This window comes from Lactuca sativa, chromosome 4 (genome assembly GCF_002870075.4).
Source record: "Lactuca sativa cultivar Salinas chromosome 4, Lsat_Salinas_v11, whole genome shotgun sequence".
Lineage (NCBI taxonomy): Eukaryota > Viridiplantae > Streptophyta > Magnoliopsida > Asterales > Asteraceae > Lactuca > Lactuca sativa.
This window is the reverse complement of record NC_056626.2, coordinates 21565699-21591945: the sequence shown is the minus strand read 5'-3', so window position 1 is coordinate 21591945 and position 26247 is coordinate 21565699. Positions and strand designations below refer to the sequence as shown.

The 26247-nt window shown below is 37.9% G+C and overlaps 1 protein-coding gene and 1 pseudogene across 1 annotated transcript; both read left to right on the top strand.

Annotated features, from left to right (window-relative positions):
- The first annotated feature begins 11698 nt into the window (after window positions 1–11698).
- Window positions 11699–16756, top strand: LOC111890375 (phosphoglucomutase, cytoplasmic). Its single transcript, XM_023886498.3, has 18 exons — window positions 11699–11854; window positions 11928–12023; window positions 13421–13502; window positions 13740–13795; window positions 13867–13980; window positions 14066–14128; window positions 14203–14322; window positions 14409–14509; window positions 14603–14662; window positions 14733–14832; window positions 14902–15056; window positions 15144–15239; window positions 15331–15476; window positions 15551–15726; window positions 15809–15885; window positions 15963–16095; window positions 16192–16308; window positions 16410–16756. Exons 2-18 carry the CDS (start codon window positions 11943–11945, stop codon window positions 16479–16481), a joined length of 1749 nt encoding a protein of 582 aa, XP_023742266.1. The 5' UTR covers window positions 11699–11854; window positions 11928–11942; the 3' UTR covers window positions 16482–16756.
- Window positions 16757–19999: 3243 nt separating this feature from the next.
- LOC111909970 (oil body-associated protein 1A-like) lies at window positions 20000–26040 on the top strand (annotated as a pseudogene).
- The last annotated feature ends 207 nt before the right edge of the window (window positions 26041–26247 follow it).

Sequence of the window (26247 nt, the reverse complement as noted above, 5' to 3'; positions counted from 1 at the left end):
CTTCAAATATTCTACAACTAGATTATGACATCCCTCTTCTGAGTTGTAGAACATTGTGTTGGATCCTAGACTTGATATTTCATTTGGGTGTCATATCAAGGACTATTGTCAACTAACTTGAATTTTCTCCCATTTTGTAGATGTCAAGTAACTATGGTCTTCCCGGATCCTTTGAAAAAAGCTTTCCACATGAAGATGATGTTCCACAATTGGATCGTGGAAATGGAAATCATTCTTCATTTCCTCCACCTCCTCCAATTATTCTCCCTGACCTACGTGTTGGAAGACTTAAAAAGTTCAAGGTCACTCAAGCCCTTTTGGCAAGTAAACACGAAGATGGAAAGTCTATATGTGCTCACGTCTTAGGGATGAAGTTGCACATTGACAAAAAGGGAATGTTGGGTGTCGATGTTTCAAGGAAGTTAGTTGTTGACTTGGTTCTTCAATCACTTCCTAAGTTATATAGTGAGTTCATTAATGATTACTATATGATGGACCACGACGTGGCCCTTATTGATCCGACCTATTTGCTTATTGCTGCTGAATCAGAAATGATTTGTGGTACTAGTCAAGCAAATTTGTCTGGTGGATCAATCTCCCAAACTTCCATGGACATTGACAATGGCAACATTGGAAGTCTAGAAAATTCTTCTCTTCCCAATGGAAAGGAATTGGCCAATGTCAAACCGTTTGACCGGATGGTAAAGAGAAAGACTGAATTTGAGATTGTCCCATGTGTTGTTCCAAAAGAGTCCATTTGTTACTACTGCCAAGAGAAGGGTCATTGGTTACGAAGCTGCCCTGTTTACCTGAGATATCGCAAGGATGGGAGAGTCAAGAACTCAAGATGTATGACTATGGTTTAGGTAAAATCCAGTATCTAACTCTATTAAATTCCTATTTGTAGATTCTTAATACATGATGTGATAAGATTGCATTTTGATGTTTTGTAGGATCGAAGAAAAGAGAAGAATCTTAAAGGAAAGAGTGAGTTGAGTCTGTTCGCGAAGAAATGGATTTCGATCATGGTTCGATGATCGGATTTTTGAGCTTCTGCTCGGGAGTTAGATAGATTACTCAGAAATATTTAGTAACATAGTTTTCATTTGTAGTTGCGTTGTAAGGACAAGTTTTTCTGCACTTTTATAAATAAAATAATTTTTTTTGTCTTATTTATCCTTGCAATGGCATTTGTGAAAATTGGTTTTTGTATGTTTCTATTGTTATCAATATTGAAAATCGATGGGATTCTTAGTTATGTTATTTGTAGTAGTGTCGAAAATAAGGAATGACTCTCATCGCCCAAGTTTCAATTGGACAGAAACTTGGAATCACGCAACTGGTATTATATGATGAATGAGAACCTTTGTATTTGGAAAATTAAGACTAATTCCTTGTTCGCATAAGTATATGAGTCAAGTGAAGGACTAAAGGATCTAGTACACATTGTTGTGCACTGGTCAAGTCCATGTAACGTCCCAATTTTCAAGACCAAATTTAGGAAACATTTATAAGAAAACATAATTGAGTTGTTTCTTTTCATAAAACAATCATCTCATGTCTCAATATAATATCATAAAAATAGTAATAAAATCAGAGTACAATCCCATAGATCTCAAAATGCAGAATCCTTTGTGAATGTGATGTGCAGCTACCGCGCCGGCTCCTTCCCGCTTGCTGAAGAGGTACCTGAAACAAAACTAAAAACTGTAAGCACAAATCTTAGTGAGTTCCCTCATCATACCACATACCATAATAACACATGACATACATACTGCCAGACATATATGCGTGCCCGACCTACCCCTTCGGCCCTCTCGACCGGTCTACCACATATTATCACATAATCATAATCTGTCTAGCATAGCTGGGTACTAAACTACGCCTTTGGCCCTATCGGCCGGTAGCTTGGGGACTACCTCCCTCTACTGCTATGATCACCTAACAACATATCATGCTAACACATAAACATATCAAGTAGCAGTAAACATGGACAATTATCACAAAGACAACGGTCTAATGAACACTCCTACTGGTGGGCAGGCATTGTGGCCTTAGACCCACCGCTACTGGAAGGTAACTCACCTCGATGTCGTGTAGTATCCGCACAGTCCTCGGCACGGGAACCGACTCGTCTCTACTCCTCAATCCCTACACAACGACATTTTCTAATTACTAATGCATACTCATAACCCCCTTACAAGGGTTAACCCAATTCCAAGTCAAAGTCAAGGTCAAACCGTGGTCAAAGTCAACATCCAGTTGACTTGACTCGCCGAGTTGGTCCACCAACTCGTCGATTCCCTATTCTTTCAAAATGATACAACTCCCGACTCTACCTGTCAAGTATAGCAAGAACTCATCGAGTTCACCTTCAACCATAGCATCGGGACCATCTTCAACCGACTCGTCGAGTTCATCTTCATCATATGAATGTGTCTAGTCTATGACTCGCTGAGTTCTATGGACAACTTATCGAGTCCGTCTTCATGGGTTGGGAGATTGCCTTGGACTCGTCAATTCTGTTCATACACTCGTCGAGTCCTATGATTTCCAGGTCCAAGACAAACCCCTAGCAGGACGAGTGTTCCTTCCACTCAACCCAAACCATTTTCAGAAGACATTTTGGGGGAAAAAGCGTCCCGACTCGCCGAGTCACCCAAGTGACTTGCCGAGTCCCTCTTTATCCAAAACTATACAGTCAATTATAATGAGTCTTAACGTGTCACAACCATAAATCTGGCCTCCTAGGGTCCATTTTATACGTAAAGATTCAAACTTTACGTACATGCATGGGGCCTTTGGCTCAAAAGGCCATAAAAAGGGTTTTATATGATGTATGGGTCTCCCATGGCCATAAAGTTGGCACCTTTTATGCCATGGGAACCCTCAATGGTTCCAGATCTAAATTCCTTATCCCAAAATCGTGGTTGCATCCAAGGATGGCTCCAAAATGGCTTCCAAAACCCCTAAGTTACTCTAAAAGAGTATCTAACGAAAAAAGAAGCAAGGTCTGGAGTTTTTACCCCCAATAAACAGGAAATGAAGCAAAACCTCTGGATCTCCTTGCTCCTTTTGAAATCTCAAGCTCGTTCTTCTTCTCTTCAACCTTCTAACTTGCACAAAATGGCACAAAGAGCTCAAAATCACTCAAAAAGGGTTTAGGGTTTCAATCTAGGGTTTTCTGGAAGTGAGAGGGACGATGGAGGCTGGTTGGGACGAGTTAAGTTGTTTAAATATGGTGCAAACCCTAGATATTAGGGTTTTGTCCAAACAGCTCCTACTCGTTGAGTCGGTCTTCCGACTCGTCGAGTAGGTCACTTAAACCCCCAATCAAAAGTCGAGTCTACTCGACAAGTTGGGCCTCCAACTCGCCGAGTCCCAGAGTAAATTGCAACATTTCTTGAATTTAAATACGTACCAGGAGTCGGGTGTTACAGTCCACCACAAAGAACGATAAAAATATTCATCATGATTTGCTAAAAGGTTAGTAAATATCGTTATACTTACAATACTAAGTGTGATTCTGAATCATTGAAATTTTTTCAATGTAATGCAGAACGAATAGGAAGAATCAATTAGGTAGAAAGATAAAAGTGTCTCCAATCTGAAAAGAAGGGAGAATACTTAAGTGTCGTGTTTTATGATTAACTTAGTGATTATGAAACTGTGTCACAATTGATCCTCTAAGAACACCTTGGTGCATTTGCATGACCAAGAAGAGGTATCGGGAATTGTTGAAATGGTTAAAATAAAAAAGGTGAATCATACTTCATTCCAAAATCAAGTCTTAGAGTCATACTCCAAGATTGTGACTTGAGTGAAATCATCTTAAGAAGGTTTATAACGCTCATCAAATGATGAGTAGAAATGTTTCTTACTCTTGCACGTTTGAAATTGGTAAGTTGTGATGTCTTGGATAAGACAAAGACCAACAAGGACCAATTGTGGGAAGTGTTTGTCTTGATAGGAATCCGCACTGACTCTTGAATATTTGTTTGTCAAGGAATGTTTATTGACAAGCGAATCTTATATGTCAAGTGGTCAGTGGGAGTCTAAATGATCTTGAAAGGTTTCAAGAACTAATCAAGAGTAAACCCATTGTTAAACTCTAGCACACGACTTGAGGTTTGCAACCTATCATGTTGACATATTCTTGTTTTTGTGCCATCCTAGTTGACTATGCATGTGATATCTATCAGATCTCATTTGATTGCGTAAGGCAAAGCACCTTGATTGATGAAAGTTCATTAATCTGTATGGGTGAGCTGCGTGACTACTTGGAAGACATGGTAGTCCCTTGTGCTGTCAAGTGGCAATACATTAAGATTGAACAAGTTCAGTCCATATAAGTTTGGGTTTGTCACAAACATTGTCTTATGATTATGGTTATGAGAAATTCACATGAATAGGAACGCATACACCATGAAATCTAAGTGGCAAGGTTTCTCTCCACTTCATGAAAATGATTATGAGGAAATGCCCCCACTAAGAAGATTTTAAGGAGATAGCAATTGTGTAAACTGCATTCTCAAATTCGATTATGATTATGACATCCCTCTTCATACTTCGAATTGTGAGATTTGGCAATTAGTCTGAACATTTGGGACTTATTAATATAAGTTTTGAATTAGTTCAGACACATATGAGTTATCTAAGGAAATGTGTATGAGTTTAAGAAGCTTAGATAAAGTCTTATCAAAGCATCTCGTATCAGAAATATGAACTTTGGTAATGAAAGTCAATAAGTATTGATTTCTAGAAGTCCAGCTGATTTCTGAATACATGTTAAAGTTAATGGGAGCATAAGTGTTATGCTGGTAAGGATATAATTATCATGTTAAGTGGGAGCATGATTATTATGTTAAGTGTTGCAAGTTAGCAATATTAATTATAGAAAACAAAAGTTTCAATTTGCAGAGTTGCAGAGGTTGAAAAGTTGCTTTGCTGTAATTAAGGGAGAGGAACTTATACTTCATTTCAAATCTAAACGCTTAGATCGAGAAATTTTAATCAAATTTAGTCAAAGGACATATATGAATGTTATGTTGAAAGGATTCAACATAAGGGAATTCTATATATATAGCAACATTATAGCAAGAGACTGGTAAAGTATCATGCCTTTATGTAAGACATTATGTAACGTATCCCATACACTTCAGTTATAGGATCAATTGCATATGTTGCAATATTCGACCGTTCTGTCTATTCCAAATGCATACGACATTAAGAGGGAAAAGGACTAGAATCGGATATGACTAAAGTAAATTAAACAACTGTGAATGACGATCCAATGTTTGCCAATGATTGGTCACTTATGGGTAGTTGGAAGTATAGTAATGGATCGACCATATTGACATTATTATGAATAGACAGGATTCTTTTTAGAATGTGTTGTCATATGGAAAATATGGAAATGTTTCCATAATGTGAGTTTGATATTAAGGATTTATGTAGATTAGAAACTTTTATGCAAGAAGGATGTTTAAAGGAATGTACTTTGAATTTGAGACTTCATGTATATGGAGTTGTCTTGTAACAATCTCCAATGGAGCACTTTGTAATATCATTGGCAAAGTCTTGGTGACTTTGGTGCTATGTCATTACAAAAAGATCATTGCGTAAAATATTAGAATCTAACACATAGCAAGAATTTGGAATTCTTACACTTGTGATAAGGATTAGGAATTGTGAAATGAGCATCATTGGAAACGTGTTCAATTGATATATTTCACAAAGTAAGGACCATAGGTAAACATAGTGTGCATGCTTGGAGCATGGGATAACTATTTTTTTTCAATTCAAGTATTAAGTTGATTATCTGAAACATTATACAGTGATTAATGTGTAATCTATATGGTGATTAAATAAAAGGTGTTTTATTTATACTCAAAGTGTTGAGGCCATATTGAATTCGATTATTCTTGTGTTTCACTTCGCATGTTTTGAATTCCTGAATAATAAGATTATTCAAACTATCCACAGTTGATCATACTCTGGAAGTAGGTATTGAGGCAAGACTGTCATGAATCCGACTGTAGATTGCTTGAAGTGTTTTAGAGATAGCAAAATTCTGTTGTAGTGTTCATGAGTGCTCATGAAATAAGATTTGAGTATTGGATTAAAGCCACGCTCACATGAATCACTTCATGGATTTTATCACGGGTGATTGTGAGACGATAATATCGTACATTCTTGAAACGGAGACATGTGAGTCGTAGTTTGCAAGTCGGTTGCACATTGACACATGTGAATGCACTGGTAACTTGGTGTTATAAAACATATTGGTGTGTTTGTGATTTGATGAGTAAGTACAAGCGAGCATTTGAGTCGAAGTTTATCCGTTCCTTTTACCCGAAGAGGATAAAAGTGATATTTTTGGACCCCTAGATGATTTACTGATGACACCCCAAAGCGCTTGGTCAAGCCTTGACTGATTTGATTTGTTCAATTAGTCGGTCGTCTTAAATCGGAAATCGGGAAACAACACATAGACATAAAGAATGATTTTAATCCATGTCTCAATTTATAAGATATCTAGAATGAAGGAATATATGATCCTTATCAAAAGGACACGTTGCTGATAAGATCAGAGTTCGACAACGGCTTTTGAAAGTTACGATTTCTAATCAGGTTCTGAAGTCGTACTTGCAAAATAGTTATTAGACTTATCCTAGTGGGAGATTGTTGGATTAGGTGTCTAAGCCCATAAATATTTTGGTATGTACTTGACCCGATTATGAGCATGGTCTTTTTGGGTAGCCTTCACCTTAGCAGCTAATAGGATGAATTATGGAGAAAGAGGATTTATTATGATTTATTAATGTATTATAAGAATAATATATTAATTGAGAAATTATATTATTTAATTAGTATTGATCATAAATTAATTTGGAATTAATTTGATGATCAAAAGAGACTAATTAAATTGACGGGGAATGATTATGTAAATCAATAATATTTATAGTTTGGGCTCATGGACCTTATTGGTATAGGTTGGACAGAATCTCTATGAGAGTCCATAAAGATTTCGTCCAAGGCTTGTCCATTAAGTAGTCCATATGTTGCTTAGGTCCTAAGCAAGGGAATTAGGGTTTCCAAGTTGATAACCCTAGAAGCCTCAACTATAAAAGGAACCCCAAAGGCTCCCAAAAACATCCCAATGCATGATTTCTTGGAGAGTCCTAGACGTTTTTGAAGGCTATTCCTCTCTCTCATATTCTTCTTTGTTGCTAGTGGTGTTTGTGACTCCATTAGAGGTGCAACACTTGGGGCACTAAGCTTTCAAGAGTCAAGGACTTTGTGGATTGTTCTTGTTATTGCTACATAACAAGTAAGGTAAGATTCCAAACCCTTATTTACTTATGAATTTCTTTCTTAGACATGTTAGATTAGGGTTTACGCTTTGGAAGATTGTTTGCATGTATAACTTGAGGAAAACCTAGATTCAAAGCATTAAGGTTGCATGACTTCATGTACACCATAGGAATGCTGTTACGCTCAAAACCCATCATCTAATTCCTCCTAGGCTACAAGACATCACACAAATCAGACAATTCCATCATACAATCCCTGAAGGTATCCTTAGCCCTAGTCTAACATGTAATTCACATAGTGACATACTAAACATAATACTTATGTATGGGTATTTTAGGAATCACTTACTTCAGCTTAGCTGATTGCACACATTACACCCCTTTTCTCTGTAAAAATCTTTTTAGAAAATTTATTTCTTTCAAAAAGATTATCAATTCCTCAGTCTGAGTTTAGATACACTCGAGAGTGTGCTTGAATCCCTCAAACATAGACTATGATACCAACTTGTAACGTCCCAAATTTCAAACTGAAATTTTAATTTAAAAATAAAAGTATTTATTTAAACTACAACTTCAAAGATCTAGATAAACCACTTGATTTAAAAACATTAATCAGTGTATCGTCAAAAGTTATTATGTGTGAAAATCTCCAATGGATTCGATGCAATCGATCTGTGCCCCTACTTTAATACAAGAAAACCTGAAAACATTTAAACCACAAACCGTAAGCACAAAGCTTAGTGAGTTTCCCAAAATACCACATAACCATACGATATCCGCCCATAATATATCGGGCCTCGCCCACCCAATCATAACGGGCCCCGCCCAGCATAACAAATGGACCCAACTCAACATACAAATAGGCCCAACCCAACATACAAACAGGCCCAACCCAACATACAAATGGCCCTAGCCCAACATATAAATGCAAGAGTCACAAAGACAGCTAGCATCCTATACAGTATAGTGAGAAGACTCACCTCAATAAAGAGACAAGATGAACCACACACTCAAGCTGACGATATCAAATCTCCTCATGCTAACATACACATAATAAAACCCTAATTAACAATTAAAGCAATAACTAACTCTCAAAGAATCTTGGTGCATAGCTAAACCTCATTGGGCAAAATACCATTTTGCTATTCCAAGACTAAATCCCAATACAATTGACCAAAAGTCAAACTGATCAAAACATCAACAACCAATCCTTAGTTGACCCATGCTTAGCATATCATACTGCTCTACGCTCAACGTACAAGATGCTACGATCAATGTTGCCTCAAGAGTCCAAAAACTCTATTAAGCTTTTAATACCGAAAGCCAATCCCACAAACTTTCATGTATGGACCCTTACAATGTCTTAATGTATAAAGTTTCCAGCTTACCCATTAAGACACTTCCATTAAGCAAGATCTAAACTTTATGCACTAAAATGACCAAAAATGCTAACACAACTTGCATGGCTTAAAGAACAAGCACCAAAGCACAAATTTCTAAGTCCAACAAGTCCTAAGAGTGTTTCATATAACTCAAAGGTGTTAGAGTTCTCTCAACTCGCAAAACACAAGCTCAAGGGACCAAAAGGTGACAAAAATGCACAATAACAAGATCTAAGAAACCAATGAGCAAGTTAGAAGTTTTTTACTTACAATGGTCCAAAAATGAGGCAACCTTGCTGGATCTATACTTGAATCCTTCTTCCATGCACTTTACAACCACATTGTTCTTCAAGACTCACTTGCCAAATGAAAAAGATAAGCTCACATAAGAGGCCGAGCCTCAAAACAAGCAAGATAAGGCTATGGTTTCTCAATGAATGATATGAGGTGATGGAGGCTGGTCATGGGAGGGATCATAAGAAGTTAGAGCCATTAATTAGGGCTCAAAACCTTAGATTTACGGTTTTGGTCTGCAGTAGCTAGGCTTAGTGTAGCCTAAACTACGCTCATCGTAGGTTATTAAGTGCATGATCAATATTCTTCAGCCACGCTTAACGTAGGGGCTTTCCTACGCTTAACATATTGCAAAATTCCCGAATTCCACTTCAACTTCAAAACAACCATAACTTCTTCGTTTTAACTCTGATTTCAACGATCTTTATATCCACGCGAAGGTATTGACGAGACCCACAATTCTACCAAATCACTTATGAATAAAAACACATCAAACTAAAAATCATAATTCATGCAAGAAGTCCAGAATATTACTTTTCCCATTTTATCCCTTTAGTTTCCAAAGTACAATTCAAGGTTTAAATCACTTATCCAACATCATCATCATCAAATAGGATCTAAACTCTACTCTTGTGAAGCCTAAAGCCTTTACATTGTTGAATCACGGTCCAGAATCCAAAATAAAATACATCCCAAAACTGGATGTTACACAAAAATTGATTTTCATTTTGGTTTTTGTGGTTTCCATTTGACATATGATTTTAGAATTTAGCTGTTAATTTTGGTTTTATGTTGGGTGGTGGTGGAGGAGGATATTAGCGATGGGTTGGTAGTGGTGTTGTTGTAGGTGGCCAATGATAGGGTGCATGGTGGTGTTGTAGATGGCTGACGGTGATACAAAGGGGAAATGGCTTCGCTTTAAGTTTCTCATTTATTTATTCTAATTATAACTAAGGGCCTGTTTGGTAGCCTCTTAATTGAAAAATTAAGAGGCGAGCTCTTATTTTTTCAGATGTAGACTATTTGGTTGCGTGTGATTTTATGCCTCTTAATTTATAAGCTGCCTCTTAAACTTTCACATCTAAAGACATGTCTGAAAAAATAAAAAGAACGTCCGTTCCCTTTTTTCCCAAAGACTTTATCTCCTTCCATCTACTCTTTCTTCTTCACAAACGTCGCTTCCTATTGAAACTCCAATTGCAAACCTCCACCATCCTCTCCAGTCATCCCCTCCAGACACCGCCTCTGCCAAAGACGTCGTCTCCGACATCGTCGCCGACAGCGAAGCCCTCCGGCTCCTTCATCGATGCGTATTTCATTTTTACCCATGCGCTCCCTCGTCTCTTTCTATTTCTCACAACTCCTATTCCCTCCAACCCCTCTCCAACGACTGCTACCCTTCGTCGCCGCCTGCTTGTCACCGTCTCCTCCAAGGACTCACAACCCTAACAAACCATCATTGGAGTGCAATCTCTCCACCTAATAGGACGATCGGTTAGCCCCACTATAGCAAGGTTATGCTGAAGTGCCACATTGCTGGAGAACTACAAATACCTATGTCCAATTTTTATTTTTTGAGATTAAAGCCTAATGTTGTTGTCTAGCCACTGATTATAGAGATAGAATTGTGTATCTTATATGAGATTGAACTGTATGTATAGATGACAGATCGAGGATCTAGATATACATTAGATGAAGCACTTGTGGCCATAGGATTTGTTAAGTATCAAGGATGGATAAATGTTTATGCATATCTTGGTTCCATTGCTGAGGCAATGGAAGTGATGATTCTTTCTTTCATTGGTCCATCAGTTAGGTCTGAATGGAACCTCTCATCTACTCGAGAGAACCTTATTACAATTGTGGTTTTTACTCTTTATATGCTTCTTTCTATAGGTATATCCTACTGCAATAAGGGCAACTGGTGTTGGGGTAGCAAGCTCTGTGGGTAGAGTAAGGGGAATGATTTGCCCTTTTGTGGGGGTTTATCTGGTGGTGGCTAGTTGCCACCAAACGACGACAATTATTTTGTTTGAGGTTGTGATTATTCTTTTAGGTGTTTGTCCTGTGTTCTTCCCACATGAAACCATGGCTCGCGAATTGGTGGATATTTTTTCTGTCCCTGATTTGCCTTGAGAATTTAGTGGTCATAAGTTAGAAAAAGTGTGGAGATAATGTTCACATTTGTTGTTTGTAAATACACCATTATGCTAGTCAATAATGAGATAATGTTCCTATTATAGAATTGTATTTTATAAACATAAACATTTAATTTAGCAAAAAATAATACAAATGGTAAAATGGTCATTTTTGTAACCCAACATAGCAATTCAGATGTTCCAACTAAACAACATGTTAAAAATTCAAACCATTTTATAAATTAAGATCTTTTAAAAATTCAGATCATACCAAATAGTCCCTAACAACAACAATAGATGTCTCGCTAGTGAAGGAAGGGTCAATGTGGTGTGGTGGATGGTGGTGGTGGTTTCAATGGCCACGGTTAGAAATAGTAATTTCCATTTTCCAATCCGGTAAAGACAATGAAACAAAAGTTTAGACATGGTCTTAGTTAAAAGAAAAAGATGTTAAGGTCTAAAAGCGTAAAACTAACCCAAACCACATAGACAATACGTGTAATTTACTTTAATTTTTCTTTATAAATTTTATAATGATCAGCGGTTAGAAATTGATTGTGGGCCAAGAGTCGAAATCGGTGTCTCTCAGATCTAGTCGACAGATCACCGTCTGATTCGCTCAATAGCGTGCGGTTCGCGAATAATCGAATATCCTCCCCACCAAGTTTTTCCGTATATCTCTCGACACAACCATCACTCACTCTTCGCCAACCTTACTCTTTCTGTAAGCATCTCCTTCTCTCATCAACTATATCTATATGTGTACTTCGATCCACTTCTAATTCCTTACATCACAGGAAAACACTCAACTAATGGCGACTTTCAAGGTTAAGCGTGTCGAATCTTCGCCAATTGAAGGCCAAAAGCCTGGCACTTCTGGACTCAGGAAGAAGGTATATTTGTTTCCTAATCTGTTTTCAAATGATTTCGATTTCGATTTTCGTAGATCCGTGGCTTGTTTTGGTCTTGATTACGTTAAACAAGAAAATAATCAGTAATGAGCCTATTGCTTGTGTTTGATTTGTAAAATGTTTCTTCTTGTTGATGCATGTTTAAATTGAGATCGGATTGTGCTTTTTTGCTTATGCTACTTTCAAATCCTACATTTGAATTTTGTGGTATGCGATCGATCGTTATCCATGTCGGTTATTGTGTACAGATCTATTGTACGTCATACATGATTTTATCTGGAGCATCTAATCCGTGGCTTGGATTTAAATTTGGGAAAAGTTAGTTTTGTTTAAAATTAAGATGAACTTTGGTTTCTGAATGGTATGTTTTGGATCCCATCGGTTCAAAGATCACCTTATCCTGGATGTGAAGATGGTAGATTTAATGGAATGGAAAGTTCTTAGTACTTTCTCCTTTTGTAGTCCATATCAAGAAAAAGGAGTCCACTTGTTTGTGTTTATTTATGACTGTTTAAGTGGTAGAGCTGAATTACTAGGCGTTTCAAAATATAAACAGGCACAATGCTGGATTTAAGAATTAAAAGATTTATGTCATATTTGAACTGAGAAAATGCTATGATTGGATTTCCAACACTATGAAGGACTTTGATTATAGGTGGCATGTGGCATATAAACTGTTAGCACATATAAAGTGTTATTTCTTCTAGTTCTAAGAGGCTAAAGTTTTCAGCACTAATGCATCAGATCCCATCAAAATTCCCTAGTTAACTCAATAATTTTGCGAACATTCATTGAGTGTTAAGACACTAAGGGTGATATATTTCAGCATTCATCACTAACAAACTAGATTTTTTATGAGAATTTGACGTCTAAATGTTTGCTTCAACTTCAGAACAATAGACAAGAAATTGTTAATATAGCTTAAAAACACAAAATAGTCAATGAAATACTCTTATCATTTCTATAACTTAGGTTGCAAATCTATCCAGATGACATGGTCATTCTTAGGCACACATGTTATTTCCTCTAGTTCTAACTTCTAAGTGCCAGTGGTTGAGTTTTCTGCACTAACACATCAATGAATTCATGTTTGCTTCAAGGTTAGAACAAAAGACAAGGAATTGTTGCGATAGCTTAAAAACACAATATAGTGGATGCAATGATCTAATATTCCTTCCCCAGACCTCTAGTTAGCAACTTATCCAAATGAAAAAAAGTCATTCTTAGGCACAATAAGTCATTCATCTGACATGCGCCTTTATTATTTTTACCTGTAACTTACCAATATCCATGTTTCTTGATAGAATTTGTTGATAACACGTTTTGGTTGCTTTCATCTTAACTGTCAAACTGATGTGATTTAACTTGAATTATTTCAGGTAAAAGTTTTCACACAACCGCATTACTTGCATAATTTTGTTCAATCAACATTCAACGCCCTTTCTGCAGAAAAAATTAAAGGTAAAGACCATCTCACTCCTAGTTTATTAGTAACCAGAGTCAGCAATACTCTTTGGAGATGTTTCTTTCTTTTTTCCTCATTATGTTCTGAATGGGAAATGTCTGTCTGCCTGCATAAAGTACTGTATACATAAAGTCTTTTATTTTCTAGACCCAATAAACCATCTGAACGAGACTAAATGACCATTTTGCCCTTACATTTCAAACGTATTGATGATGCATTTTTCTCTCGTGCAGGTTCTACACTTGTTGTATCAGGTGATGGACGATACTACTCAAAGGATGCTATCCAGGTGCTTGCATCAACCTTTTTCTTTGGACTTATCAAGATTCAATGCCTGATATTTTATATAAAAAAATGCAGATAATAATTAAAATGGCAGCTGCAAATGGTGCAAGACGTATCTGGGTTGGTCAAAATGGTCTTTTGTCAACACCTGCTGTATCAGCAGTTGTACGTGAAAGAGTTGGTGCTGATGTAAGTTTATCTGGTTTCAAGATATTTAATAGAATAACCTTTACTAAATCAATAATTAATAACCATTATATTTTTCATTTTCTAGGGTTCTAAAGCAAATGGAGCATTTATTTTGACAGCCAGTCACAACCCAGGTGGCCCCAATGAGGTATGTGGTATTTTCTTAATAATAAAACTCTAAATATGGTTAAAGTTTACTAATAATTTTCATGTGTTTTTCAGGATTTTGGAATTAAATACAATATGGAAAATGGTGGGCCAGCACCTGAAGGAGTTACTGATAAAATCTTTGAGAACACTAAAACAATAAAGGAGTATTTTATTGCTGAAGGCTTACCTGATGTAACACTGAATTCTTAACCTATAATAATATTTAATAAAATTATATTTTATATTATTTTGATTACATATTTCCCATGTGTGTTCAGGTTGATATCTCTGCAATTGGCGTTTCCTCCTTTTCAGGCCCTGATGGCCAATTCGATGTTGATGTTTTTGATGCAGCAAGTGACTACGTGAAATTGATGAAGTATGCTGCTATCACTCTTGTTCCAACAATAAAGTTTAATGTAAATGACGTAATTGCCCTTTATCATCTAATGGCTTAATGAACTCCTTGCAGGTCAATCTTTGACTTCCAGGCAATCCAAAAGTTGATTGCATGCCCACAATTCTCTTTTTGGTATGTTCCATCACATCCACTTGCAAGCAATATTCTTTTTATTTTTTTAATTTTGTTATATTTGTTTTAGTTATGATGCGCTTCATGGAGTTGCTGGAGCTTATGCTAGTCGTATATTTGTTGAAGAGCTTGGTGCAAAAGAGAGCTCATTGTTAAACTGTGTCCCTAAGGTTTTATTTCTTTCGTAATGTATCTTTATTTTCTACTTTTTTTTAAAAAGAAAATTATTATGCAAACAGGAAGATTTTGGTGGTGGACATCCTGACCCCAATCTAACATACGCGAAAGAGTTGGTAGCACGAATGGGATTGGGCAAAACACCTGATAGCAACCCTCCTGAATTTGGTGCAGCTGCAGATGGTGATGCTGATAGAAACATGGTCCTTGGTAAAAGGTAAAACTAGTAACTCTAATGCTCAATTCCATTCCTTGTTTGGTTACTTGATGCAAAAAGTAATTTGTTTTTTTCTTCTTCAATCAGGTTTTTCGTTACCCCTTCCGATTCTGTTGCCATCATTGCTGCCAATGCAGTCCAATCCATTCCCTACTTTTCTTCTGGTTTAAAGGGCGTTGCCAGGTCACCACCATTCTTCATATTTTCTAATTTTTTTTTCCTAAAAAAATCTATTTATATTTATTTATGAAGTGTGAGTTTTATCTTTGTGTAGGAGCATGCCAACATCTGCTGCTCTTGATGTTGTAGCAAAAAGTCTCAACTTAAAGTTTTTTGAAGTCCCAACCGGATGGAAATTCTTTGGTAACTTGATGGATGCTGGACTATGTTCTGTTTGTGGTGAAGAAAGTTTTGGAACTGGTAAATAAATAATTTATCTACTATATTTTTTCAAGAATCATTTTTAATGATTTATTTTTTATTTGTTATAATAGGATCAGACCATATACGTGAAAAGGACGGAATCTGGGCTGTTTTAGCTTGGATGTCTATTCTTGCTTATAAAAACAAAGACAATCTCACTAGTGGAAAGCTTGTCACTGTTGAAGACATCGTGAAGCAACACTGGGCCAAATTCGGACGCCATTATTACACACGATACGATTACGAGGTTTTTAATTTTTATTTAACTCCTGCCGGTTTTGTTTTAAAATAATAAAATTTTAATATTAATTAGATATTGTTTTGTAAAGAATGTGGATGCAGGTGCTGCGAAAGAACTAATGGCCCACTTGGTCAAATTACAGTCTTCTCTTGGTGAAGTCAACAAGTGAGTTTCGTGATTTCTCTTTTTTACTAATTCATACTCTTTGAACTTTAACTGCTAATTGCTAAATTTGAATGCAGATTGATAAAGGGAGTACGATCTGATGTGGCGAATGTTGCAAGTGCTGACGAATTCGAATACAAAGATCCTGTTGATGGTTCGGTTTCTAAGAATCAAGGAATTCGTTATTTGTTTGAAGACGGGTCACGTTTGGTATAATCTTTATCATTTTATTATATACAGTATCTTTTACTATTTAAAGATAAAAAAAGATTAATATTTTTGAATATATATGTATGTGTTTTGTAGGTTTTCCGTTTATCTGGAACAGGATCTGAAGGTGCGACAATTCGTCTGTACATCGAACAATACGAAAAGGATTCATCAAAGACTGGAAGAGATTCACAGGAAGCACTTTCTCCTTTGGTAAATAATTATATCTCACTATTTTCTGCAATCTGGTGTTTAATTATTTTTAGTGAGTTGGGGTTTTAAATAAATTTGTGTGGGGATATGCTTATGTACAGGTGGAGGTTGCATTGAAGCTGTCAAAAATGCAAGAATTCACAGGACGTGATGCCCCTACTGTGATTACATAAATATATATATTCATACACACATCACATGACATGAATGACAAGGTTCGTGTCCACAGCACAACACAACCCAACCTATATATGTATTTTTCGTCTTCTTTCTTATAGTAATAAAGTTAGGGTTTCAGTGGTATGTTATGGGCTTGTTTTGTTTTTCTAGTTTTACAAGTCAGAGGTATGGGTGTTGTGTTGTTGAGTGCTTTAATGATTTACAGTGTATTGTTTTGTTTTGTTGTGGTTAATAATCGTGTTGTATGCTGAGAACCTTTCTTTCTTTACCACAATCTCTCAGTTTTACAGCTTCTTTAATTTCATAAAAAAAAATCATGTACATAAATAAAAATTCAACTCTACCAGGAACGTTATAATGTAAAATGAAACACGTGATTTAAATATGGGTTTTTTTAGCTGATGACATATCTCGTACAAATTATTGAGACCGGCTATAAAAGGTTTCAGATTTTTCACTTTTTCACTTTTTCTGATCGTAGACTTTGGTCGCATGCTAAGAACATGAGAGATTGAAATAAAAAGGAAAAAGCTTAGGTTTAGTGGCAAACAAGTCATGGTGCTGGGACATTATCATTCCTAGCTGGCTATTTGCACGTTTTTGATTTAACAACCAAGTTTCTGTGATAAAACAGTCCTATTTTTTTTTAATTATTTCTAAAAGAACCCAATGTGATCTATTTGCAATCTCAACGTGCCGTTTGGGAGTGTATTTATCCAAAGAATGACAATGAATAATTTTTTTTTTTTGAACCGGCAATTTTATTAAAAGACAACCCCTAGCAAGAAGCTAGAGGGAGCCAAAGATACAAAACATCAATTACATAAAATAAAAAGGAGACTTAAGCCATTCCCCCCATACAAAGTTTCCTTTCCCATACCTATGTTCGATCCAAACATGGACCATTGATCTAACTCCTTCAAACACCAATTCTGGGGAGATGAATTTTGAGTTAAATATTCTATCGTTCTTTGCTCGCCATATACCCCATAGTGCCCCATATATGATTGAGAGTAAAGTTGATCTGCGGTTTGGGCATTTCCAAATCATTGCAATATAAGTTAGCATCTCCTTTATACTAGGAAATATCATTGGTGTGATACCACACCATTCCCAGATCTGGTTCCATAGATCAGCAGCAAACGGGCATTTAAGGAGCAAATGGTCCGCTGATTCCATTCCTGAGACACAAGCATTGCATTGTGTAGAATGAACATGTACCCCTCTTTGATCAAGAGCAACCGCAGTTGGAATGCGGTCCATTCTTGCTCTCCATATAAAACAATTTACTTTGTTTGGAATCCACTTGTTCCATTGAAATACACCATCTGGAATCATATGAGCCGCACGATCAATCCTCACCCTTAAGGCTACCACGCAGAACTGATTGTCAATTTGAAGTCCGATTCCCATCCAGTTTCCGCTTGATTCCTTCGGATAACATCAGAACCTGCAATATTCAATTTATCAAGAGTAATTTTACATTTATCTATATTTTTCCAAACACCAGTTAAATATCTAGATGTCATTTAAGATGAGAGCCCCGCATCGAGATTGTGTATGCCGTGAATGATTTTCGCCCATAGTGCACTCCTTTCATGGAAGAATTTCCATCTCCATTTTGTAAGTAACGCCAGGTTTAGTGCTTTAATGGAACCAAGGCCTAAACCACCCACCTCTTTTAGAGTAATTATTTTATCCCAAGTCACCCATCGAATTTTTGGAGTATTGTTAGGTCCTCCCCATATAAAGTTCCTCGTTATTCTCTCCAAGTTATCAATCACTCCTAACGGGGTTGCAAAAATTGATAAGTAATAAGTGGGTAGACTCCTTAAAACTGACTTTGCAAGAGTCATCCTCCCACCGAAGCTCAATGTTTTTGATTTCGACCCGGAGAGTTTGTTATTAAATTTTTCTATCACCGGCAGCCAAGAGCTTTTACGGTTCATGTTTGCTCCCACCGGAACCCCGAGATACGTGAATGGTAATGAGCATGAATCGCATCCTAATGGTGAGGACCATCTATCAACCTCGTGTGGGTCCACATTAATGCCAAAAACTTTCGATTTGTTGAAATTAACGCCTAGCCCGAATGATACTTGGAAACACTTGTGGATCCTAGCCATATTTTTTATATTTTGCTTTGACCACTCGCCAATGAATAAGGCGTCGTCGGCATAGAATAGATGGGAAAGCTGGATATTGGAGTTTGGAATAGAGATTCCATGGAAAACTCCTTTTGACCCTGCTTCCTTTAACGCAATGTTTAATCCCTCCATAACTAAAATAAAGAGAAACGGTGATAAGGGATCTCCTTCTCTTACGCCTTTCTCTAATTGGAATTCATCCGTTGGGCATCCATTCACTAAAACCGATGCTCGAGCTGATTCTAAACATCCCTTTATCCATACTCTTCATTTTATTCCAAAATTCATTTGTTGCATCATCGAGTCTAGGAATCTCCAATTCACCGAGTCAAAAGCCTTATTGAAGTCAGCTTTGAAGAGTAGTATTTTTTTTGTTGGTTTTCTTCCCCCACGAGCAAATCTCATTTACAATGAGGGGTCCTTCCAAGATGTTTCTTCCTTCCACAAAAGCCGTTTGCACTTCATCTATGCATTCCCCCATTACCGAACGGATTCTTGTTGCTAGTAGTATTGCAATTATTTTATATAAGGAACCGATTAGGCTGATTGGCCTATAGTCACCCAAGGAGATTAGATCTTTAACCTTTGCCGCTAGAGTTATAAAAGAGGAATTACAACCTGGAGAAAAGCTTCCCCATAGTTCAAAGTGTTTTACATATGCTAGGATATCCATCTTTAGCTTCCCCATAGTTCAAAGTGTTTTACATATGCTAGGATATCCATCTTTAATTCGTTCCAATATCTTTTCAGAAATTTGAATGTGAAGCCATCAGGCCCCGGGGACTTGTCATTCCCACAGTTCCACACTGCCCTTTTCACCTCATCAATCGAGAAATCACCTTCCAAAAAATCTTTGCTAGCGGCTGAGATGGTCTTGAATTTTGAACTCCTGAAATCTGGCCTATGCTTCCATTTTTCTTTGAACTTTGAAGAAAAAAAATCCGAAGATCTCTGCTTTCATCTCGTCCGGCTGATTTGACCACACACCATTTATCTTAAGACCATTCATGTGGTTTTTTCTGATGCGATTTTTAACGAAACCATGAAAGAACCGAGTATTTTCATCACCATCAATTAACCATTTTATTCTCGCTTTCTGTTTGATGTCCAAACTCGCCAATTTTTCTAAGTCGGTGAGTCTATTTGAAATCTTAGCCCATTCAACTTTTTCTAATCCATTTAAATCGTTCCTTTCAGCCTTCTTATCAAGTTCTACCATTCTTTTTTTGATTGTTTCAACCTCCAATGGTTCCTGTGGGAGATTCACTGCCTTCCAACTTCTTATCCTATTTTTTATGAACCTTAGTTTATTTAAGAAAATTGAATCTGCGACGCCATACCCCTTGAATTCTGAAATCGCTCTAATGACAACCTCGTTGAAACCAGATCTAAGAAGCCACGAGTTGAACATCTTGAAAGGTACAGGTCCGAAATCCCTGGAGCTAAGTTCAAGCAGAATAGGGCAGTGATCAGACTGTTCTCTGGGGAGGGCTATACATGAAGCTTGTGGGAGGTTAATAAGAAACTTATGGCATACAAGAATTCTGTCAAGTTTACTTAACTTTGCTCCCGCCTGTTGGAAGTAAGTGTACTTGAATCCCCCCCATTTTTAAGTCAAATAATCCCCCTCCAACGATAAATCTATTAAAATCCTGGGCAGTGTAGGAACAGAAAAAGAAAAAACCCGTTTATCTTCAAACCCGGGTGAAAAACGAAAATTTGAAGGTTCGCCTGGAACCTCATCTAAGAAAAATCGCATCACTAATAATAATAATAATAATAATAATAATAATAATAGTAATAGTAATAATAATAATAAAGGAGACATTGAATAATTATCTACCTACAAGTTGTATGTTCTCTATGATTTTCATCAGATACTTAGTCATCTATTACCGACAAATTACTTCATACATTAATTTAACTTAATTCCTTCTTGTAATGATAAAATAATAAAACTAGGTGTGAAACCCGTATATTATTAAACATTAAAGTGGAAACAAAAAATATTTTTTAATGTATAACTTTAAAATAAGAAAAGAAGAAACGTATTTATTGCAATTTAATATCATATATATGATATTTAATACTTTACATATTTAAGTATATAACTTTAATTTTAAAAATTGAAACAAACAAAAAATTGACAAGTGGATAATATTTATTTCAAAAATACCACAAAATGACAAGTGTCAAAACTCATGAGAGATTGACATGTGGCAAAAAAACCTTCATTTATTAAGGAGGATAATTTAGAAAGTCGGCTATAAACTTGTTGTATAATTCCATCGCTCACACGAAAAATTCTCTACTTAGAGGATTCGTTAGGCACACCCTGAAAGCACATTCTGATCAAGATTTCATCAGACACCTAATGAAACATGAATAATTCTCCACGATTTCATTGTTTACAAATTGTTCTCAAAATAAGTTTCACATCAGAGAATTCCCAAAATCATAAAACAAAAACATAATGAGGTGCACGATCATGCCTTTGTCTTGCCGTAATCCTCTGAGGTACCTGAAACATAATCCAAAACTGTAAGCCCAAAGCTTAGTGAGTTCCCCCAAAATATCAATACATAGTAAAAGTACAAAGATAATAACAACAAACAATGGGTCCACAACTCACAGACTGGATTACCCCTGAGCCCACATCATAAGTTTGGCTTGCCCCTTGGGCCCACAACTTATGTCTGGCTTGCTCCCCAACCTTCAGTACGAGTCTGACATGCCCTATCTGACCCTCAACTCGTATTTGGAATGCTCATGAGCCCTCAGTATGAGTATGGCATGCCCTTCCTGGCCCTCAGCTCATAGCTGGTACACTCCGGGGTTTGTTGGCTTACAGTATGGAGCAGTACAACCTCAACCCAACCGACACCATATCTCGACATATAGTAGATAACATCATATACGAATAAACAGGTAGTGACACGGGTAGTCCTACAGATCTACCATCTAGCATATCAAAACTAGCACACATAACTATTATATACTCAACATATCAATGATATCATGTTATCAAACCAATGGGTCGGCCTTGGTGCTTTCGACCCGAAAGTACAGTGAGGAAAACTTACCTCACAAGTCATAAGTGATACAAACTGAGAAGTTCTGACTCCGAATCTTAGCTCTCGACTTGAATGCCTACAACCACCATGTGACCAATTACATCAAAATCCCAAAATACCCAAATTTCCCTCAAAAGTCAAACTAGGTCAACCATGGTCAAAGTCAGAGTCAACTGTCAAGGTCAACAGTCCATGTTGACCTAACTCGCCGAGTGCACCAATGAACTCGTCGAGTTTCTATAGTACTCAGAAGGTTAGGAAAACCTTAGCCAACTTGTCGAATTGGCTGGACAACTCGCCGAGTTTTCCCTAGCTTAATACATTTAGTTGATTCTTCCATTCCAGGGACTCTAAGGCTCATATCTAAACTAAAATGTTGTGTAAAATGATAAAGTCTCCAACTTTATCCTTTGGGGCTACTTTAAGTGTTCAAAAACCTCTCCACAAGGCTTGGAAACTAAAGGGCTTAACCATTAAGCACAAAACCTTGAGATCTGAAATCCCACTTCTCCAGAAGAGATTCTGGCCTCAAAAACGTCCCAAAGGTTGGTGCTTTATAGACATGCATGTCCAATGCATGTCTTGAACCCAAAATGGGTTAAAAAGGGAAAATATGACCTAAACTCCGTGCATGGCATCAAGCCTTGGCTAAAGACCATATCCAAACCATTATAAGGTTACCTTAACTTGGAGATTCATAAAGTTGCAACCTTTATGAAATCCATCCATAGTAACATCCAAGAATAAGGAGAGAAAGGGACAAAACTCAAGATCTAGCAACATAGATGAATAAAAATCGGATCTTGGACACTTATAAAGGTCCAAAAGAGTGCCAGACCGAAGATGAGAGCTTTGCTTGCTAGATCCTTGCTTCCTTCTTCCAAATTCTCATTCTTTTGCTCCAAAAGTACCACACTAGCTCACAAAATGAAATGTAAGGGTGATTAGGGTTCACAAGGGCCGATATGGGGGTTTGGAGGCTGATAAAAGATCAGCCTTAAGGACTTAAGGAAGTTATATAGCGTGCAGAACCCTAAAATATAGGGTTTCCCACCCAGCCATCAACATGTCGAGTTCTCCTCACCAACTCGACGAGTTGGTCCATAAAAATGTGCGGCCCAAAAGCCTTTCAACACGCCGATTTGAGGCTATCAACTCGCCGAGTTCCAAAGGAAAACTTGCTTTTAAAAAATAAATCTCATACCTGGAAATCGGGATGTTACAACTCTCCCCCACTTAGACTAGGCTTCATCCTCGAAGCCTGCTGCGGAGAACAAATACGGATATTGCTCATGCATCTCAGCCTCCGGCTCCCAGGTCCACTCAGAGCCCTTCCGGTGCTGCCATTGTACCTTTACCAAAGGTATTTCCTTTTTACTCAAAAACTTCACCTTCCTCTCCAGAATAGCTACCGACCTATCAAAATAGTTCAGGCGCTCATCAACCTGAATATCATCCAATGATACCACTGCATCATCATCCAATACGTACTTTTGTAGCTGCGAAACGTGGAAAGTGCTATCAATCTGATTGAGATCCTCCGGAAGATCCAATCTATAAAAAAACCTTGCCAACCCTGGCAACAACTCGGAATGGTCCAATATACCGAGGATCCCGCTTCCCCCTCTTCCTGAAGCGATTACACCTTTCCAGGGTGAGACTTTCAACAACACTATGTCGCCGACGTGAAACTCCAACTCGGATCGACATCGGTCGACATAGCTCTTCTACCGGCTCTTAGAAGTCTACAATCTCTGTCTGATCTGTTGGATCATCTCTGTGGTCTGACAGACCACCACGGTCCGCCCCATGACCCTGTGGCCAACCTCGCCCCAATAGACTGGGGTACTACAACTCCGTCCATATAAAAGCTCAAAAGGCGGAGCACCAATGCTGGAGTGGAAAATGTTGTTGTAGGAGTACTCTGCAAGGGGTAGGTAGGAGAACCGGCTCCTACCAAAATCAATGACGCATGTTCGCAGCATATCCTCGAGAGTCTGAATCGTCCGCTCACTCTGGTCGTCGGTTTTCGGATTATAAGTTGTGCTGAAGTGTAGCCTCGTGCCCAATCCTTCATGGAAATTTTGCAAAAAACGGGAGGTGAATACAGTCTAAAACACTAGAGACCGGAACCCCATGGAAAGCAACGATCTCGCGAATATACACATCGGCCAACTTCTCGGCCGACGAGCTCTCCCAAATCGCCAGAAAATGGACACTCTTGGCCAATCGATCCATGATGACCCAAATAGCATCAAAACCCTTTGCCATCTTCGGTAACTTGGTGATAAAATCCATCGAAATTTGCTCCCATTTCCACATGGAAACCTCCAGAGGCTGTAGTTTACCATGCGGCCTACGATGCTCATCCTTGACCATCCTGTAGGTCAATCACCTCTCAATATATCAGACGATCTCTCTCTTCATACAAGGCCACCAGTAGCTCAATCTCAGATCCCGATACATCTTGGTAGCCCCCAAATGAATAGAAAACAAGACTTATGAGCCTTCTCCAACACAATTTGTTTGACCCCACCAGACATGGGAACCCAAACCCGACCACAACGGGTCAAGAAACAACGACTGTCTAGAACAAACCGGGTGATCTCACCCCTAATCCTCTCAATCTTCCAATTCTCTTCTCGAACACCCTCGAATTGAACCTCCCTAACCAATCCCAAAAGCAGAGAGTCCATTAATATCCTCATGCATGACACCCCATCAGAAGGCCCAACCAACTTGCGGCTCAAGGCATCCGCCATCACATTCGCTTTACCCAGATTATAAAGGATCTTGCAGCCATAATCCTTAACTACGTCCATCCACCTGCGTTGCCTTATGTTCAGGTTCGGCTAATTCATAATATGCCTCAAACTCTTGTGATCCGTGTAGATAGTACAACGGACCCCATTAAGGTAATGCCTCCAAATCTTTAGGGCGAAAACCACCGCCTGTAACACCTGTTCCAGGTATTATTTAATTTATCTAATTTTTAGGGTTTGGTGTATGGACTCGGCGAGTCGAGTAGAGATCATTATGAGGACGCGGGTTTTAAATCCTACTGGACGAGTCGGAAGGCCCCAACTCGACAAGTAGGCGCTGTAAAGAGAAACCCTAATTTTCAGGGGTTTGTACCCTATTTAAAGAACATATGGCTCACTTGTAGCCTCTTTCCTCGTTCTTACAGTCCAGAAAGAAACCCTAGCCGCATTTTGGTGCACTACAAGAAAAAGACCCTTTCACGACGCGCAAATCACGACGCTCACTGATTTATGTTACGCAAAAGAGAGTGACAATAAAAACGTGTCGTCTGTTCAAAAAATTTGAGGATTTAGGTCACGCATTATTGCGTGCCCTTAAATTAGTGTCTAATGTAAAAAATAAAAAAAACACGGAGGGCACTTTATCTAAAACGTGCGTCCTCTGTGATTGTCGCTTTATGATTTTTACTAAAACGCGCGTTCTTGAAAGGGGGAAATGAAATCCCCTCAAAATTCTTAAATTTTTTAATACCCCGCTTCAAGATCCCCTTCGTTCTATTCTTCCCTTTTCTCTGCAAACCCTAATCACGATACCATCTCTGTTGTATACCTCAAGAATTCATATATCAGAAAATCATTGGGATAATTTCTAGGGCTTTTTTAAACACTCATTCGACTCTTTTCTCTCCCGCCTCCCCTGTCTCTCTATTTTGTGCTCTGATATCCCCCTTCCATTTATGCCGCCGTCTCCATCGCCATCAAAACGAGGATATGAGACAGTGCTTGATCTACGAGCGTCCAGTCGCCGATGCCCGGTTAATAGGAGTTCAAAACATCATAACATAAAAATTGTTCTTAACCTTGCCGGACTCAGAAAAGCCGATGTGGCACATCCACGAGTATGAGGTGAAGAGCGACGTCCTTTTCCTTCCCGGCGTCCCTGGTCCGGTTGAGCGGCAAGATCGGGAGAAAGCGCCGAAAACTTACGGGAAGACGATTCACTTTTTTGGTAGGTGGATAGAGGCGATCAACTTCCCCTAGGTCTCCCACAGGTAATGATGGCTCTAATTCATGATGGCTTTACCCTAATCTCGCTAAAGGTACAATTTACATTTCCTGATTTCCGCCATTTTTGATCACCTGCAACTTATGTAGAAACTCTATCGATCGATTATTATTACATATTTGGAGTCTCGCTATGGTGTTTTGTTCAAAAAGGAAAGGGATAACAGAGCGTATATGGAAGGTTTATCCCAAGGAATTCACTCAAAAGCACACACTGATGGAGTTGGACTCAAAACTATTGTACGAGATATCAATTTGCATTGCTTGGAGACCTGGCAAGGGTAATTTGGGAATATAGTCATCCAATTTCATTACGCCTAGTTGTTAACAATGGTTTATGTTAACTATATATTAACTCTTTTTGGTGTTTTTTGTTTAGTAGGTTTGTCCAACTCATTTGCACCCACGCCTAGCTAAGTTTCTTGAGGTTGCTGCTAAGTAACTGGTATGGCGACAAGTATCAGTTATCTTTTTTATAAGTGTCAAATGTCC